The 18,794-nt window shown below is 37.6% G+C and overlaps 1 protein-coding gene across 1 annotated transcript in view; it reads left to right on the top strand.

The window, feature by feature from the left end:
- The window catches only part of LOC116845726 (dynein regulatory complex subunit 7-like), a 17,302-nt gene extending 1,907 nt beyond the window's left edge, over positions 1 to 15,395 (top strand). The window contains exons 3-5 of the mRNA XM_032818767.1: positions 1,584 to 1,805; positions 2,121 to 2,357; positions 15,210 to 15,395. Of these exons, the coding sequence (XP_032674658.1) occupies positions 1,584 to 1,805; positions 2,121 to 2,357; positions 15,210 to 15,395 (645 nt within the window). The remainder of the gene's footprint in view (positions 1 to 1,583; positions 1,806 to 2,120; positions 2,358 to 15,209) is intronic.
- The last annotated feature ends 3,399 nt before the right edge of the window (positions 15,396 to 18,794 follow it).

Genomic DNA, 18,794 nt, shown 5'->3' with positions numbered 1-18,794 from the left:
ACATCCTTCATCTTCACTCTTTTTATTTGAAAACTGATTACCATGGAACTTTCTTTTGCGTGGTTTCGATTGTTTTGGTTCGGCGTGTGTGCCTTTCGGATAGGACATTTCGAATTTGCACTGTCGTTTTGTACAGGCCGAACTTCGGAGCTAAACTGAAAACCGGTTCTGCTCGATGCCAGCGCCAACGGACCCAACGGTTTCGACTAAACGTAACAATAGAAATAAAAGCCATCTACCAGGGGTGCGTTCCAAAACCTACAGTAAAACTATAATTACATCTCTATACGTTTTGGATCGCAGCCCTGAAAGGTAAAATCCCCGCTCCGGGTGAGTATACCTGCTGCGTGCTATTAGAGCCTCGACGCTGCTCAAGAGATTTGTTGCGCTCGGAGGCCATAACTTCCGAACGGCTGCGAATTTCGATTTAAAACGTTGGGAACATATTCTTACAATGTTAAATAAACATTTTATGCAAAAAAAAAAATTCGATTTTTTGAAAGTTCTAATTGGATTTCCCCCCTTAAGCCATAAAATTTAAGCTTTAAACTTTAAGCCGTAAGAAATTGACCATTCACAGTCAATTATTTTTCTTATAATTGACTGTGATTGGTTAACTTCTTACGGCTTAGGACTTAAAGCTTAAATTTTATGGCTTAAGTTCTCATTGTAGACCACGCTTAAGGGGCGCCACACACGAATTGACATAACAGTAACGTACCGTAAGAATTGATCAATCACTTTGAGTATCGTCGAACCGTAAGGTCGCCATTTTTGTGAATACTCGATTGTAATTGATCCATTTTTACGGTACGTCTTACGTTACTATTATGTCAATTCGTATGCGGCGCCCCTAAAGCCCATTCTACATTAGTCGCAATCGCAAAATCGCAAAGAAATTGACCATCATAATTGATTATTCTTCGATCGCAAGAAGAACAATCGACTATGAGTTAATTTCTTTGCGACCTTGCGATTTGCGACTAATGTAGAATGAGCTTTATGTCGTTACGCAAGAATGTGTGCTTCCCGCTTAAATATCTTATATTTTGTCTTTATATATGTATAATTTATGTACTGTCTCTCTTACTATTCGTTTTATAAGCCGATTTTAACTTTTTTTTTTACAAAAGTAACGGAAAGTAACGATTTTTTTATTGTTACTTTTCAAATAATGGTAACACGTTACTTTTTAGAATCAGTAACGAGTAACGGTAACGAGTTACTTTTTACCGCAAGTAACAGTAACGGTAACGCGTTACTTTTAAAAAGTAACGTTTCCAACCCTGGTGTAAATATTAGGTCTTTATTATATTCTTATCTAATATAAAGAAGTATATATGCTTCCGGCTTTCACGATTCCTCCGTTACAGTTATAACGTTGAATATGTCATATACTGCCATTTCCATTCCTGTCATAATTGATTATAGCGCAAACTCGTGAGTAGTAGTAGCTTGCAATTAAGATGCGTGATACGATGTTTGATACGCTTTTATCGGAAGAAATGTGTTCAAACTATATCGGTAATGAATGTACAGATAAAGGTACACTATAATTTGGATTTTATTCTCTATACTCGCAGCCGGATCCGATGGCACCACCAGAAAAAACCATCAATCTTTTTTATGCTCTCGATAAACACTTAAAGGATGAAGATTATTCTGTGTCGCGCATCAGGGATGCCGAGAGTGACGTTGCATCATTCCTGAAAAGAAGAGCTGATGAGAATCTAAATTTACAGCTCACAGTATCATTGTACAATAGAGATCGGGCGGTCGACATCGGTGCAGAAGAATTAGGAACGGTATTCATTATTTTATAGATAACCAAACTTGCAGAAAATTTTACGCTTTTATGTAAGTTTTATCGTAAGCTAGCAGAAATATAAAAAATCTAACAGAATATATGGTAATAAATTGACGATAGAGACTAAGCAGAATATTTCTTTCGGTAATCATTTAAATGCATTTAAATGAAAAATACTGTAGACATTCTTTGATATCTGCCACCAATCTACTGTTAAATAATAACAGCAGGTTTTGTCAATAGAATATTTATCAATCAATTTGATAATCGACCAGTTCGATGATAATATGATAAATTTCGTGTCGTTTCGCAGGAGGAACTGCGAAACTATTTAAGTCAAAAAGATTTGGCGCGACAGTTGAATCCATTGGGACCATATTTGGCACGAATCGGCAACCCGTCGCGTATTAGCAAGGCAGGAGCGTATCTGTTACTCGATGAATGTTTGAACGACTTCAAACGGTCGTCCGTTGAGAAAGCGAATCGTATTTTATTCGCCATTCAAGAGCACGCTGCTGAACTGGAGAAGCTGCAGACCTCGTTGACGCAGGTGAGAGAAGCAACTTCGCTTGACGTAATAATTAGGGATGTGCCGGATATCTAGCCTAATCATATACAATTATATATGATTATATATGGATTAGATCTGAATTATATCTGATTATATCTGGTCAAATCTTGACAAAATCCATATCTGGCTTTTATCTGAACTTTTTTTTCCCAGAAAGTTCTCTAAGAACAGACTAATTATCTTTTATTAACTCTGCAATATACAATCTTTCTGAAGATTTATTTTCAACAATGCTTAGCAGTGCCGCCATAGTAACCCGCTCTTTCAGACCAGCACAATATGCGACACGCGATATCCAATGAGCACATTTTTGTGTACTGTACTCCAATAAGTACAGTTTTACCGAAATACCAATATTCTAATTGGATATCGCTCGTCACATATCACGTGTTGCGTCGCATATCGCGCTGGTCTGCAAGAGCCATAAGGAAAGAAACAAAAACTCTGTTGTTAGGGGTGAGGTCTAGTTGCACACTACCTGATTGGACACGGAGTATAATGATTGGTTAGATCTAATTGGGTTTAGTAATTATTAAATTAGACAAAGCAGAGTACCGGTTGGTAGTGTGCAACTGATAAGGAATATTCGCGAAGTGTGTGTCTCCGATTTCGATAAAACTTGGCGTATTTATAGAGTGGCCAAAAATAAGAGACCCATATTTTTTATCGGCAATGGCGCAGATTTAAGGGATGAAAAAGCAAGTCCTTAAACTACCCCTCAAAGTTTCATGCCCTTTTTACTATCTCTGTAACTATTGAAGATAGAAAATACTTTTTAGACAAAAGTTATGCGGTTTTTTATAAAAAATAAAATGGTTTAAAAAGTTTTTTCTACCTCCAATAGTTACAGAAATAGCAAAAAGGACATAAAACTTTGAAGAATAGTTTCACCGCTTAAGAGAATGTCGGAGTCGATCCCGAACTTCGAAATTGCCGATAACGCAGATTTTGTAATTTAGAGACTGCCGTCAGATAGCAGTGGATGTCTCGTTACAGCACCTCAGCTGTACGACGCGATTTCAAGCTCAGACATGCGAGTCAGCGTTGTCACATCTAAGATGCAAGCAGCATTGCCATATCTAAGATGCAGTGCGTGCGGCGCAGCGCACTGTATTTATGCTGTCTGTTTCTTACAAAGAGATACTACAATTTGTTAAATCGAATTCCGAACAAGTCATAGCACGTACGATAGCTGCAATGTTGAGCATCAACATTCTAACGAGATTTGTGCAAGTGGACCTTTGTTTGTGAGAAATAATAGTATAAAGTTTGGGTCGCGGAGCTGTAGTATACATAGGACTAAAGTTGCGGCTCTCTTTCATTGAGGCGGTGTGGCTGAGCAAACTAACAAGGAGATGCCACAACCTGCTAAATCGATTTCTGAACGAGACAAAGCACGTTCGCTAGCTGCGATGTTAAGTATCAATATCTTAATTGGGGTTTGTGCCAATGGACCTTTGTTTGTGAGAAATTACAGTATAAAGTTTGGGTTATGGGACTGTACCACAGATATGACTAAAGATGCAACTGTCTTTCAGCGAGGCGGCATGGCTGAGCAGACTGAGGCTTCCACGTCGAACATTTTTTGAGTCGGCAGCGAGCGTTCGAATCCCGGCGACGAAGTTATCCTTGTGCGGTGTTTTTTTTCTTACCTTAGAGCACATAATTAATGTTTTTTGAATATGATACGTTTGTTTTACATATGTCTCGTTTTATGCTATTAATAAGGGTTAATTAGAGAAGTGTCAGGCTTGTTTAACGCAAACACGAATATATTAATTTTTTAATATGTATTAAATATATATTTCATTGTAAGTAATACAAAATATGTGTCTATATTCGTGTTTGCGTTAAACAAGCTTGACACTTACCTAATTACCCCTGATTAATAGCATAAAAACGAGACATATGTAAAACAAATGTATTATATTTGAAAAACATTAATTACATGTCCTAAGATAAGAAAAAAAAAACACCACACAAGGAAACTCGTCGCCGGGATTCGAACGCTCCCTGCCGGCTCAAAAATGTTCGACGTGGGAGCCTCAGTCTGCTCAGCCATGCCGCTTCACTGAAAGACACTTGCATCTTTAGCTATATCTATGATACAGTCCCGCAACCCAAATTTTATACTGTAATTTCTCACAAACAAGGGCTCATTGGCACAAACCCCAATTAGGATGTTAATGCTTAACATCGTAGCTAGTGAACGTGCTATAATTCGTTCAGAAATCGATTTAGCAGGTTGTGGCATCTCCTTGTAAGACTCACGCGCCGAATAATTTGAGACCGGAGGCGAGTGTTCGAATCCCGTCGACGAGCTGTCCGTGGGCGGTATTTTTTTTTTAATTTTTTTTTTATCTTAGGACATGCAATTAATGTTTTTCCAGTATAATACATTAGTTTTGAATATATCTTTCATTTTTATGCTATTAATCAGGGAAGTGTCAGGTACGTTTAATGTAAACATTACACACATTACATAATATACATATAATTTGCATTGCTTACAATGACATATATTTTTAATACATCATTTTTTTATCAAAATATTATATACAACATTGTCACATAATAAAATACTTGCTTGTAAAACTTACACGTTATAAATTTGTTAATTTGTTGCAATGTTGCGGGTGGAATGTTGCATAAAAACATACATGCAATTGGTACAAACATTTGTTTGCTTGTAATGTTTCCCTTGTTTTTATACAGCATTCCATTCACAATATTGTGATAAAATCTTTGAAATTTATAACGTGTAAGTTTTACAAGCAAGTTTTATTTATATGACAATGTTGTATACAATGTTTTGATAAAAAAAATGATATATTAAAAATATATTTCATTATAAGCACTGCAAATTGTGTGTATTATGTGTTGCGACGCTTTTTCTTAGTTGATTAAGGCGGACAGTCGCCTGTCCGCCGCGTCGGCAAATTATCGCGGTATGCGTCTCCTATATATAAAGTTGGACGCCAGGTGCGGTAAGGCCGCACCTCCTCACCAATTGCGAACACCAAAATGGTGGACGATAATTTAAGTCGCAAAACCGAAAACGATACGGGACCGGTAGCTCCACTTTTATTAAGTCGGAGACAGGATGGGTGTTGGGGAAGGCCTAATATCAGTCGAGAAAAAGAAAGCAGTGTGTGCGGTAGATGTAACTTCTTTATTTAATCGGGATGCGCTCGTCCCGATACTCGCGATAATATAATCAGTTGACCTGTTGCCGTATTGAGATTCGCTTTTGTAAGCCGATAGAAAGCCCGATTTTTCGGGACGGTATTCGCGGGTCGCGGCACGATACGGCTCCCGAAATTTCCAGGCACACGACGTCCCAGGTGTCGGTTTCTATACGCGGCCACTTCTCGTACAGGACGATATCGACAATTCTATCACAACTAATGAAACGAGTTGGCCTTACAGTTACGGTGCTCGCTCCTCGGATCCGACCCTCGCTGGTGACCTTTCGGGGTTCTCCTACGCTCTTCGCTGCTCCCGTCGGCAGTGTGGCCGCGCTCGCTCTCGCCTTGAACCGTTTTAGACCCTCTTGATATAGGAGGACCGAATCTCGTCAAAACTCGTCGGACTGCGGCAGCGGTATTTCGTAGCGATACACAAAAAACAACAGCAGCGGTAAAAGTGTGATACAGCGAATCGACACTTTGCGCGTTCCGACAACGAATCTCTCGATCTTCCTCAGTTTTGCCGTTTTCTCCGTTTCTTCCGCTCTCTCTCTCTCTCTCTCTCTCTCTCTCTCTCTCTCTCTCTCTCTCTCTCTCTGTCTCTCTCTTTCTCTCTTTCGCTCTCGCTCAATCATCGCGATATTAGCGGTAGCCTTCTTTCCAAAGAGCTTTTTCTCTTAGTTGCTTTTGTTTTTGTTGTTGCTCGTCAGCTGTTGTCTATCGCCTAGCTCAGCCGGTGTCTCTCGATATCTTCCTTTCGCGTCTCTCCTCGACGCAGCGGAGCTGAAAAGATAAACACCGTGAGCGACAACCGAGATCGGAACGAAAACATGTTTTAGCGAGATCGAGAGTTAAAGTCCGTTACCTTTTACATCTTTTTAAACGACGATCCTCGGCGAGGGCGGACGACGCCTCTGGACCTCCTCCAGTCCCACGTTGTGGGACTTCGCATCCTCCTCTCTCGGGTCGGCACAGTGAGCTCGGGGGTGACACAAATCGTGGAAGGTGGGATCAACCTACTTCCTCGAGATCTATTCTGTTCATTTACGGAATTTCGATAACGAGAGTTAACCTCGCGTTCGCAAAACGCGGATCCCGGGACGCGAAAATGTTGGACGCGCGCGAAAATCAGTAACCACCGGCATGCGCCTCTTGTGACGGGCGACTTCAGAGCCTCCACGTCACAGTGTGTAATGTTTTCGTTAAACAAGTCTAACACTTCCCTAATTATCCCTGATTAATAGCATAAAAATGAAAGATATATTCAAAACTAATGTATTATATTGGAAAAGCATTAATTGCATGTTCTAAAGTAAGAAAAAATAAAAAAAAAAACACCGCACACGGATAGCTCGTCGGCGGGATTCGAACGCTCGCCGCCGGCCCAAAAATGTTCGGCGCGTGAGTCTTACTTTGCTCAGCCACACCGCCTCGATGAAAAATAGCCGCAAATTTAGCCCTATGTATGTTACAACTCCGTGACCCAAACTTTATACTATTATTTCTCACAAGTAAAGCTCCATATGCACAAATCCCGTTAGCATGTTGATGCTCAACATTGCAGCTATCGAACGTGCTATGACTTGTTCGGAATTCGCTTTAGCAGATTGTAGTATCTCCTTGTTAGATGTGACATTTCTGATGCGAGCGTTTCTCCCCGTTTCTCCCCGTCTCTCTCCCTCTCTCTCTCTCTCTCTGTCTCTCTCTCTCTTTCTCTCTTTCGCTCTCGCTCAATCATCGCGATATTAGCGGTAGCCTTCTTTCCAAAGAGCTTTTTCTCTTAGTTGCTTTTGTTTTTGTTGTTGCCCCGCACACACACATACATTCATGTAAGGGCGATCGTCGAATTTACTGGATGTCAAACGTAACCCTATATAAATCGTTATGAACAAGATAACACATACAAACGAGAGCCGTGTACATATTCACTTAAATTTATAAAGTCGTTCAGTCGTAAAATAGACTGAATATAAAAGTCGAGATGTGATGGTAACGAGAAAGAGATGGATATCGAAACTCGTATTTCCGTTTTTCTTTTAGCGCTCAATCGGAAAGATAAAAGTATTCGCCTCTCCTTTCTATTTTTCTAATATTTTGTTTTTGTTTTTATCCGAGCTTCGTTGAAATATTAAACACGCTCGGTCTATTCATGAAATATATTCTTCGGCCCCCAAGTACCGATTATACATATACACGGTTCTCGAATGTGTGCGTTATCAGCAGAGTTAGAAAGTAAAGCGTTACTTATAATATTATTATTTTTATTTTAGAAACGGTAATGATATATTTTATATTTCTTGAAATGAAAAGTAGCAATATTTTCACTCAAGATAGTGAAAATAGTGTCAGTCGAAATCAGAAGAATAAATGTTTCATTCAAAATGTGAAATCCATTTTGATTTCATACGAATAAATGTTTTAATCGATTCAAATGCACAAGATTTTACTTTCAACTGAAAATAATCATTCAATGGTTGAAAGAATAGAATTCATTCTATAGGAGTGTGCTTTACCTTACATGTATTTGGCAAGTATTATTAAAGGCAAGAGGATCATACATGTAAACCATTGACAAGAAGTACATGTATAACAAAAATTTCTGTACAAGTACTTACTGACAAGTAGTACACGTCAAATAAGACAATTGTGGTAATAACAATTGAGAAACACCTTATACGGCAAAAAAACATGTGGCAGTTGTTACTGACAAGCATTATACATTTAATAAGTTGACTCTGTTTGTAACTACTGCGAAACAGCACACGTCAAAAAAAAGACAACTCTGACAGTAGTTACTGACAAGCAGCATACGTGAAATAAGGCGCCTCTGCTTGTCATTACTGCAAAGCAGCTGACGTCAAGACAACTCTGCATATAACTATTGGAAAGTAGCACACATAAACCAAACGACAGTAGTTACTGACAAGCAGCACACGTAAAACGCAAAGTACCTCACGTCAAGTAAGACGACTCTGCTTGTAACTACAGAGAAGCAGCACACGTAAGAAAAAAACAACTCTGATAGTAGTTATTGACAAACAGCACACGTTAAATAAAGTGCCTCTGGTTGTCATTATTGCAAAACAGCTGACATCAAGTAAGACGACTGTGCTTATAACTACTGAACCAGCACACGTAAAAAAAATGACTGACAGTACTTACTGACATGTAGCATTCCATTAATAACATGACTCTAACTGACAAGCACCATATACGTCAAAATAGACGTATGTGGCAATTTTTATTGACAAGCAGTACACGTCAAATAAGACGGGTGTATATCAGTTGGACACGGGGCAATTGGACACAGTCCAATCACAAGTCGCTGTTCCAAGGGACCCTACAAATGTCTCTAATCACACGGTGCTGTGATTGGCTGTGTCCAAATGCACCGTGTCCAAGTGTACCGCTCCCAAATAAGACTACTAATGGGAAGTAAGAAACGTAAAAAAATGCATGTGGCAGTAAATACTGACAAACAGTACACTAGTATACACGTTGAAAAAGACGCTTCTGTTCCCAGTTATTATTATGTACATACCATTTTGGTTTCGCTGCTCGCCTCTGCATGAGCATTATTTTTTTTTTGATGTCCCAACTGTTTGGCTGCTCTCGGAAACAAATTATTTGTCGTATGTTGTTGTTTGATATTGTCGTCTGCTAAGAGGTTATGTAGCCAGAGCTAGGAAATCTTGTTCGGACGCACTGGCGTTTTACTCCTTCCACTTGTCACACAGAGACGCTTCTGTCCGACCGTGTGACTACGCGCGCTTGGCCGAGTTCGGCGCATCGAGCGAGAGAAAGAATGTCATTTTATTTTTCTCGCTCCACAGCCACTCCGCAGCCACGCGATGTGGTAAGATTTCCGCGCCCGGGTAAGATTTTCCAGGTCTGGAACGGAGTAGCGTTGGTAGCGTATTCCCCGAACGCACCCATAGTAATCAATTGTAATGTTAGCACAGTATCCGTGAACTATTATGTACATCTGAACTGCTCTGTTTTATCTACATCTTAGTAAAAAGTAATAGCAATTTTTCTTAACAAATTGTGATTTTCTAAAGCTTCTAAGCATATTTTTGAAGATTGGATGTTATTAGAATATTTTGTAATGCGCAAACATTTTTTTCTTTTCATATGCATCGTAAATATTTTTTATAACCTACGAATTGTGCTAGCAAACAACTAACTTAAACATTTTTTTCGTTTTCGATGAAAACATTTTTTTCGTTTTCGATGAAAATTATGTCTGCGCAGTGTGTTTCAATGAGTAAGCATGCAAAAGCGCTTTTCGATCGGTTCAGTCTGGATGACATAAAAGTTAAAACAATTTTACAGACACTCCGACATCCCCTTAAACCTAAGTCATTGCCGATAAAAAAATTATGGGTCTCTTTGGTCATTCTATAAAAATGTCAAGTTTCATCAAAGTCGAAGACACACACTTCGCGAATGTTCCTTGTGAATCTGTGTGAAATTGGAACAATTTCGTTGTAAACTATGTGATATAAATATTCTGCAAAAACATCTTATGATCGATTTTAATGACCAAGTATGTATTAAGGAGACTAGAGCGGTTTGAAATCTTCAAAAAAGCGATTTTTGGGTTTTTATATAATTATTTAGTACAAATCTTTAAAAACATTTTGGCGCAAAAAGAACCTCGATATTCGCAAAATTAAGTTTAGAAGAGCGAAAAATGTGAGACGGCGCGTGCCCGGCGAAGCGCGCGTGATTATGTAGTATAAGAAATGTAGATATTGTTTATTTAAAAACAAACAGTAATAATATTTCTAAAATTTAGAAATAATAATATCAAAAACAAAGGCTATAGGCGTGTGGAGGTCACTGCTAACAAATATAAGAGTAACAAAGAAGACGAGAACAGTCGGTCGATCGATAGTAGTCGATCGTTTATTTTTCAAAATAGCATTTTCTGCTCGTTTTGCCACGATTATTCAAGGACGGCTAAAAATATTGACTTAACCTTTTTTTAAATTAAAAGTAAAGATGTACTGCACACACACACACACACACATAGATTGAACCAAAGTTTGCTTATGAAAATTAATTTTTTAACACAGTTTTAACAATAAATAACTTGAATTTTTAGACATTTTTAGTTTTTTGTCCGTTATTTCTTTAATTTTCTAGATTTTTAGTTCCACTTCGGTTCAATTTATAGAGGGAAATCTCATCTCATAAAATGACATATGGCGCATTAAAAAATTCCAATTCGTTTCCCCGGAATCGTGGCAAAACCGTAAAAACGTTTTCTTAATTTAACAATATCTCACTCAGTTATTAATATTTTTTAACTTCTACCGCTTATTGTATGCCTAAAAGTATGTATAAAAATAAAAAAAAAAACAAATCTTGTGTACATTTACTTGTTTGTCGATAATCGTCATTCGAATTTCACTCAATTTTTGGAAGATAAAACTGTTCTAGTCCTCTTAAATTATATGGCAAATATAGGCAAACGTTATATAATGTATTACTTATGTAAATATTAATATAGAAATTTCTTTAGAAATTAATAAATTGGTATCCGGCCGGATATCCGGTATTACGTTATTATCGGATATCCGGTATCCGGCACATCCCTAATAATAATCTTTTATCGTCATAATCGTTAAAGCTTCTGAGTACTCACCGCGGCCATGTTGAATTATGATATTCAAAATGAGAAATTACATGTTAAAAATTCTTGCGTATTATTTTCAAAAAAAAAGATATTTGAATAAAAGAACACTTCACATTATTTAAATATACTTGTTAAATACCCCAGAAACTATAATTTTCCTTTAAGAGTTAATAAATAGCCATAAAATTAATAACATACAATCTTCCTTTTTAACCTAACTTTTCTCATAATTTTGTCATGTTAATTTTAAGGCTATTTATTGGCTGTCAAGGCAAAAGAATAGTTTTCGGAGCATTTTACAAGTATATCAAACGAACTCAAATATTTTTTCATACAAATATCTTTTTATTTGAAAATAGTACACAAAAATATAGGACATGCGTTTTTTCGCTTCTGATTTCATCAATGAAGAGTTCGGCGAGGGACTAGGAGCTTTAAAAGCAAATATACAAACAGGATATATTAGTTACTTAACGGTTAACTCTTATGGATTCTAAAATGGTGGCTACCCAGATAGCACAAAGAATTCGAAAAAAATTAAAAAAGAATTTAGCTATATGTCACCAATTCTGAGTTCATTTTCAGATGCAAGAAGAATTCTCCAAAGTTCAGTTCAATGAAAAGAATTCTTTTTGTATATAAAAATGAACTCAGGATTGGTAACATACGACTGAATTCTTTGTAAATTCTCTTTTCTAGGGTACAACCTAAATGAATAGATGTTCATAGAGAATTTATTTTAAAGAATTAGAAAAATGAATATTTGAAAAATTATCCGAGTCTAATTAATTCTAAAGTATTCCTTGTAAGGAATTCCTTCTAAAGTATAACTTCATTATAATGAATATTTTGCGAATCATTATTTGGGATACTCTGAGAATTTCTGAGAAATTACTATTATTATCTAATTTTATTTACATTTATGGTTGCATTAGACAGATACCCCATCACTTATAATAAGCGTTAATTTATACAGGGTGTCCCGAATCTACCGCATACTATTTTAATGGCAAATTCTTTAGAACATTTCAAAACGAAAACTTTGACACAAAAATGTCGAGGCTATAATATAAGGTATAGTAAAAAGAAATCTATTATTTTTACATGAAATTGAAGGCTTTATTTAGCATAGGTAGAATAATCCGATTTAGATCAAATATGCACCGTTTTGTTCGATAACTTATAATGTTACCATTTTGAAGGTAATTCCATTATGCCTCTCTCATAGAAACCCTTGTCCCTATTGGTAAAAAACTGGGACAGTCGATTTTCACAAGCTTCTCTTGAGGCAAATTTTTCACCAGCAAAATCATTCGCCATAGACAGGAACAGGTGGTAATCACTTGGTGCCAGGTCCGGACTATAAGGTGGATGCATAAGAACCTCCCAACCAAGCTCCCGGAGCTTCTGGCGAGTCACTATCGATGTGTGTGGCCTGGCGTTATCCTGATGGAACACAATTCCTCTCCTATTAGCCAAAGCTGGCCGCTTCTGAGCAATTGATTCCTTCAGACGGTCCAATTGTTGACAGTACAGGTCCGAATTAAAAGTTTGGCCGTAGGGGAGCAGCTCATAGTGGATGATTCCCTGCCAATCCCACTAAACACACAGCAAAGCCTTCCTGACCGTCAATCCTGGCTTGGCCACCGTTTGCGCCGGCTCACCGCGTTTCGACCACGACCGTTTTCGCTTGACGTTGTCGTAAGTGACCCACTTTTCATCACCAGTCACCATCCGCTGCAGAAATGGGTCGATTTTGTTGCGATTCAGCAGCGATTCGCAGATGGAAATTCGGTCCATGAGGTTTTTTTGCGTTAACTCGTGTGGCACCCATACATCGAGCTTCTTTTTGTATCCAGCCTTATTCAAGTGGTTCCAAACGGTTTTTTGTGCAATGTTTAGCTCCTGGGCAATCGAAACAGTGCTTACATGACGGTCGGACTCGACGATTTCCATTATTTTATCGACATTTTCGACAATTGGCCTTCCAGAGCGTGGTGCATCTTTGACATCAAAATTACCGGAACGGAATCGACGAAACCAAAATTGCGCGTGATTGGCTGTTACAGTATCAGGACCATAAACACTTCATATTTTCAGCCGTCTGGCTTGCGTTTTCGCCTTTATCGAAGAAAAACTGTAAAATATGGCGTATTTTCTCTTTGCTGGTGTCCATCTTTGACGCGCGCTCAAACAATACTGAGTCAAACAATCACAAAACTGTCTCAGAAGTTTTTTTAGTACAAAATCTTATTTTTCTAACGCTATCTAGCGTAAACCGATCGCATTTATACAACGCGAGATATACATTACTAAAGCCATCTATTGGAAAAATAATGGATTTCTTTTTACTACACCTTATAGTTTTCAAACGGGAAGCGATTATATTTCACCAATAACAGGGCTGAGATTTCGCGCGCTCAGGCACGCCAAAATGACAAGTGATAAAGATGCTCCTATAAATGTCACTTTTTTTACGATATTATGATCATTGTATAAATTTACAATAACATTGTGATAATATGTTTTGCCGCTTCTCTACGCATTACATTAGTATATTTTTTATACGAATAATAGTTGTAAGACATCTTAAATATGATTCAAGTAAAAATACCAACTTAATCTGTCAAAATGTCGATCAATTAATACCATGAAGGTGTTTACCATTCTATACGGCGTGTGGCACCTTTATCACTTGTCATTTTGGTGTGCCTGAGCGCGCGAAATTTCAGTCCTGTTATTGATGAAATATAATCGCTTCCTATTTGAAAACTATTATAGCCTCGACATTTTTGTCTGAAAGTTTTCGTTTTAAAATGTCTTAAAGAATTTGCCATTAAAATAGCATGCGGTAGTTTCGGAATACCTTGTATATTTACACATAAATTTAATTAACTTAATTAAACATTACATGTGTGTGGTAAGATGAATTTTTTTTTTTTTAATTGTATTTTTTTATAATTACTCAAAGTTTATAGTCTTTTTTGACTTTGTCTATTTAATAACAGTTAACAATAAAAAAATTTTTACTATAAAAATTTAAAGATAACGAAATGGAATGTGCGGGATTTTGTAGATCTCACCTCATTAGGATTAAATTAATCCAGTAAAAATACGAAAAATATAATTTTTATTAAAATTTAATCATTTTATTAAATCATATTATCAAAAAATTATATTACTGTGTTAATTACAACACATATAGACAAAATGTAAGACGTTTATATGGATCGAAGAAATGGTGTATTGTCTAAAGCAACAGACTCATAATCCAAAAGTGTCACAGGGTCCAAGTTCAAGGTCCCATCAGTACCAGTAAGAATTTTTAAATGTGATGTAACATTGAAAACAAATAATTTAAAATTTTCAAGTAAAATCAGCAAATGCTGTGACATTTACGAATAGTTTTTATTAGAAAAAAGTAATACATATTATATATATATATATATATATATATATATATATATATATATATAAATTATAAAGTATACATCTGTTGTTCCATAAGTAATTCAAAATGAATATTTTAAGAAATTGTCAGAAATTCCAATTATGGTGCACGTAACTTCCTTAGTCGTGCCTAAAATATACTCTTTTACGAATTCTTAAAGAATTACCGTTCAAGAAAAAATACTTTAGGAATTCATTGTGCTATCTGGAAAGTTTAATATTGACCAAATGCATTTTGCTATTGGGATGGTAACTTAGTACAAATGTTTATAGTATGTCTTAGAAACATCTAATAGATCTCTAAAATAAGTAGGATATAAATAGGATCTTTGGGTGAGGCCCGATTGCACATAGCCCGACTGAACACGGAGTGTAATAATTGATTAAATCTAGTTGGATTTAATAATTCAGTAGATAAAGCAAAGCACCGGTTAATGGTATGCAATCGGGTCCGTACTCAATCAGAATATTTCCAGATTTTTTAGACATCTCTAAGATATCTTTTAAACATTTATATCAAGAAATGACTGAAATCACAATTATGCGTAGATTTCAGAGTTGTCGAAAGAGGAAGAAGAACAAATACTTATAAAGATCAACGAAATAGGCTTCGACTTGTATCTATTGGAGACTTATCTCAATCGGCACAAAGATTCGACGTCGACAAGGTACAGAATATTGGTGGACCGTTTACAGGAGAATCCGCATCTACAATCGCTTGATACAAAGCACTAACTACCCTGGATGGAGAAGTATGCGCAATTGTAGAAAATATTGACTAATGCAAAAACGCGATTACGGAAAATCATACGTATCTTATGTCATCAAGAAAATATATTAGCGTCATGTCACGTACAATCATGTGATTTATTGTTTGTGGTACACTATAAGATGAATGGAAATAGTTAGAATCAAGCGAATTAAGCAAATTTAATTTCTGGATTATATAAGGCGAATTACTTTAATTCCTTCAGCATAATTTTGTAATCTGTTATTTGTAGCAAAAATAGTAAATAATCAGCAAAATTGATTAATCATGTTTATTTGACTATCCCGTAAATTACATAACCAATTTATTTTGGTAACCAAATAACTTCTCAAATGTAGTAACAAGTAAAAGATTTAACTGAGTTTTTCTTTGAAGTTGAATGAATTATGTATATTATTAAAAATAATTTTTTCTTTAAATAACATTTAAATAAATCTATCTAGTTGATTATAAAAAGAATAACTACTAACTTTAACTTAACAATAAAAAACATAAATGACTGATAATTGAAAGTTCCAGCTGCCAAAAAACTTAAAAAAAAGGTGAACTTGTACAGTCAAGTTCCAAACAAGTCACACATGAATGTCATATAATGTTTCAAATAATGGAACTTACTCATTTATATCTTGGGACGAGGATTTATTTGCGGGTAAGTGAAATAGCCAGTGCAACCTATCAATGGTATTGATGTTTCAAATTCTGTATAATATAACTTATTCAACAATCTTAAGGAGTAACACCTATGTAGAATTTTCAGAAAATCGGTTTTTTTTTTCTTTTAAAATACACTTTAGGGTACTTTTAAAAATGAAGTACAAGTGGTTTTATAGCGATAAAAAATTTTTATCTATAGTTATAGGCTCCCGCGCTAAGCCGGACCGAGCGAGCGCGCGGTACTCCGAAACGTTTAGGATTCGTAGAGTACAAATATTTGTACCTGCAGTTACCTGTGACGATTCTAAGCTTTCTAATTAGTACATAAATGACATAAATACTCTATTTTCAAATGTATTAGTATAAATGTCAGTATAGCTGTTGAGAAAACGCCGATCGCACGCGCATTCTGACATTGTTGTATGCCAGTTTAACAATGGAATATACAGTGTTGCACATAATGCAAGTTCTGAGCATTATTGTAGGCCCTAACTGCTATAATTTTTGTGTCGAGACTGATGAACACCGTATCAAACTCTCTGATCACTCACTTAAGGGAGAAGTCTACTTTACAAGGTCGGAAAAAGTTGATGTTTTGATAAATTTCCGAAAACCATCCACGCCCATACGAGCCACCACCCACGATCATACGATGATCGCAGGCAGAGCCCGCTTTGGCTTCGTCCGCTTATATTAACGTACGAGTCCTGCTCGTTTGCTCGAGATCGCGGATGCGAAAGATACAGTGTTGCGGACGCGTCTATGCGCCGCGGTAGCGAAGAAATCCCGATCTCGCGGTGGGACTGCGGTTCCTTGTAATACGGAGATTAGTTCATGTCTTTGCGAGCCGACGGCGATGTGATCCACGTCGTGGATCAATACGGTGCGATGTCGAAGTCGCGTTGCAGCGGAGCGGTGCTTCGACGATGCGGAGATGAGTTCGCACGTGGCGACTCACTGACGCTGTGATCTCGCTCGCATTAATGCGAGATTCGGTTAAACAAGAGAAGGTCGCGTTAAGGCGCTCTTCCGACGGATTGATTCCAGGACCTTCGGTGGCCTTGGAATCCTACGGATTGCGGTATTTAGATTAGTGTCGGAGTCACGAATCCGTGAGCCGACGGTGGAGTGATTCCTGTCGCGTATTCGCGAACGAGAATCCACCAGGATCGATATTTCGTAACAGTGTCATCACGTATTCATGAGTCGACGGCGGAGTGACTGCTGTCACGTATCCGCGAACGGAAGTCTGCCAGGAGCGGTATTGCGGAACAATGTCGACGTCACGCATTCGTGAGTCGACGGCGGAGTGACTCCTGTCGCGTATTCGTGAACGGAAGTCTGCAAGGAGTGGTGTCGAAAAAATGCTTCGAGAATCTTGCTCGATATCGGAAGAGTCGGAAGATCTGATATCAGGAAATCAGATCAACGGAATCTGATCTCAATCTGATTTCGCGTCGCATTTTATATACGAATTTTGCTTGACTCGTTGTGTACCGCGGATGATCGGCAGTCTTGTTTTGTTTACGCGTTTTATATTATTATATCGCATGTTCTTACGTCTTGTTGACTCACGTTTTCCGCGAACGGAAGTCTGCCAGGAGTGGTATTGCGGAACAATGTCGATGTCACGCATTCGTGAGTCGACAATGGATTGACTCCTATCGCGTATTCGCGAACGGAAGTCTGCCATACTTTGTTTCCTGTGTCTTCATTTCCACGCGTTCTCATGCGTTTATTACCATTTTCGGAACGGTCTCTTTCGAATCGTTACAATATGTAAATATAAAGTTTACAACCGTATGTCAGCTATGATCTGTGTTATACGCGATATAAGTGGATTATTTAGTGTCGTAATACAGAGAAAAATTCGTAAATTTGTTTAGGAAAGTTTAGACTTCTCACCTCCGATTATGAAATCTGTCATACCGACATTTCTATGAATATATCTATTAAATCTTCGCCTTACTAAATAAATGAGTTTACTATAGAGTGCGGCGCGAAAATCCGGACAAATTATATATTTTTTTCAAACATATTTTTTATTGCAAAAACGAAAAGGTTTACAAAATTTGTTTAACCACATTGTTTGTAAGGCCATAAAGAACACATTTACTCAATATATCCTCCGCTTGCTTGAATGACTGCCTCCATTCTCGGTCTGAAACGTGCGCAGGCGCGCTTTAATGTGTCACGGTCCATATCGGTGAATGCCGCTTCAATAGCGGCTCTCAATGATGCGATGTTTGGATGTCTGGATTTGTTCGTGACCTTTTCAACTACGCTCCATACATAGAAGTCCAAAGGATTCAAATCTGGACTTAAAGAACACAAAAGCAAGTTGCAGCGTTCAACTCGCTTTGTCCTGGCGGCTTCGGAAAGCATCTGTCTCACTTTAATTGTGTAAGACTTGTAGCGGAGGTTCTCCTCGACGATTCGACGCATAGTTTTCTTGCTCACATCAACAACCGACGACAATTTTCGGATCGACTGCCCTGGATCCTCAAAAATCAGCTCCTGAGCCCGTTGAATGATGTCGGGCGTCCTGACAACGTGCTCCTTCGAGTGGGTTTTCCTCGTCGGTGTTGCAAAACCTTCGTTGGACTTCTCCGACTCATTGTACTTTGCGATAACATCATACACAGTCGATCTCGAGTACCCGAAGAACCGAATAATTTCTGTCGCCGAGCGCCCAGCGCGAACACTTTCGA

The sequence above is a fragment of the Odontomachus brunneus genome, unplaced genomic scaffold (genome assembly GCF_010583005.1).
Source record: "Odontomachus brunneus isolate Ranch 3 - 2012 unplaced genomic scaffold, Obru_v1 Obru_scaffold_057, whole genome shotgun sequence".
NCBI lineage: Eukaryota > Metazoa > Arthropoda > Insecta > Hymenoptera > Formicidae > Odontomachus > Odontomachus brunneus.
Note: the sequence above shows the minus strand (reverse complement) of the source record. Positions and strands in the feature narration are given on the sequence as shown.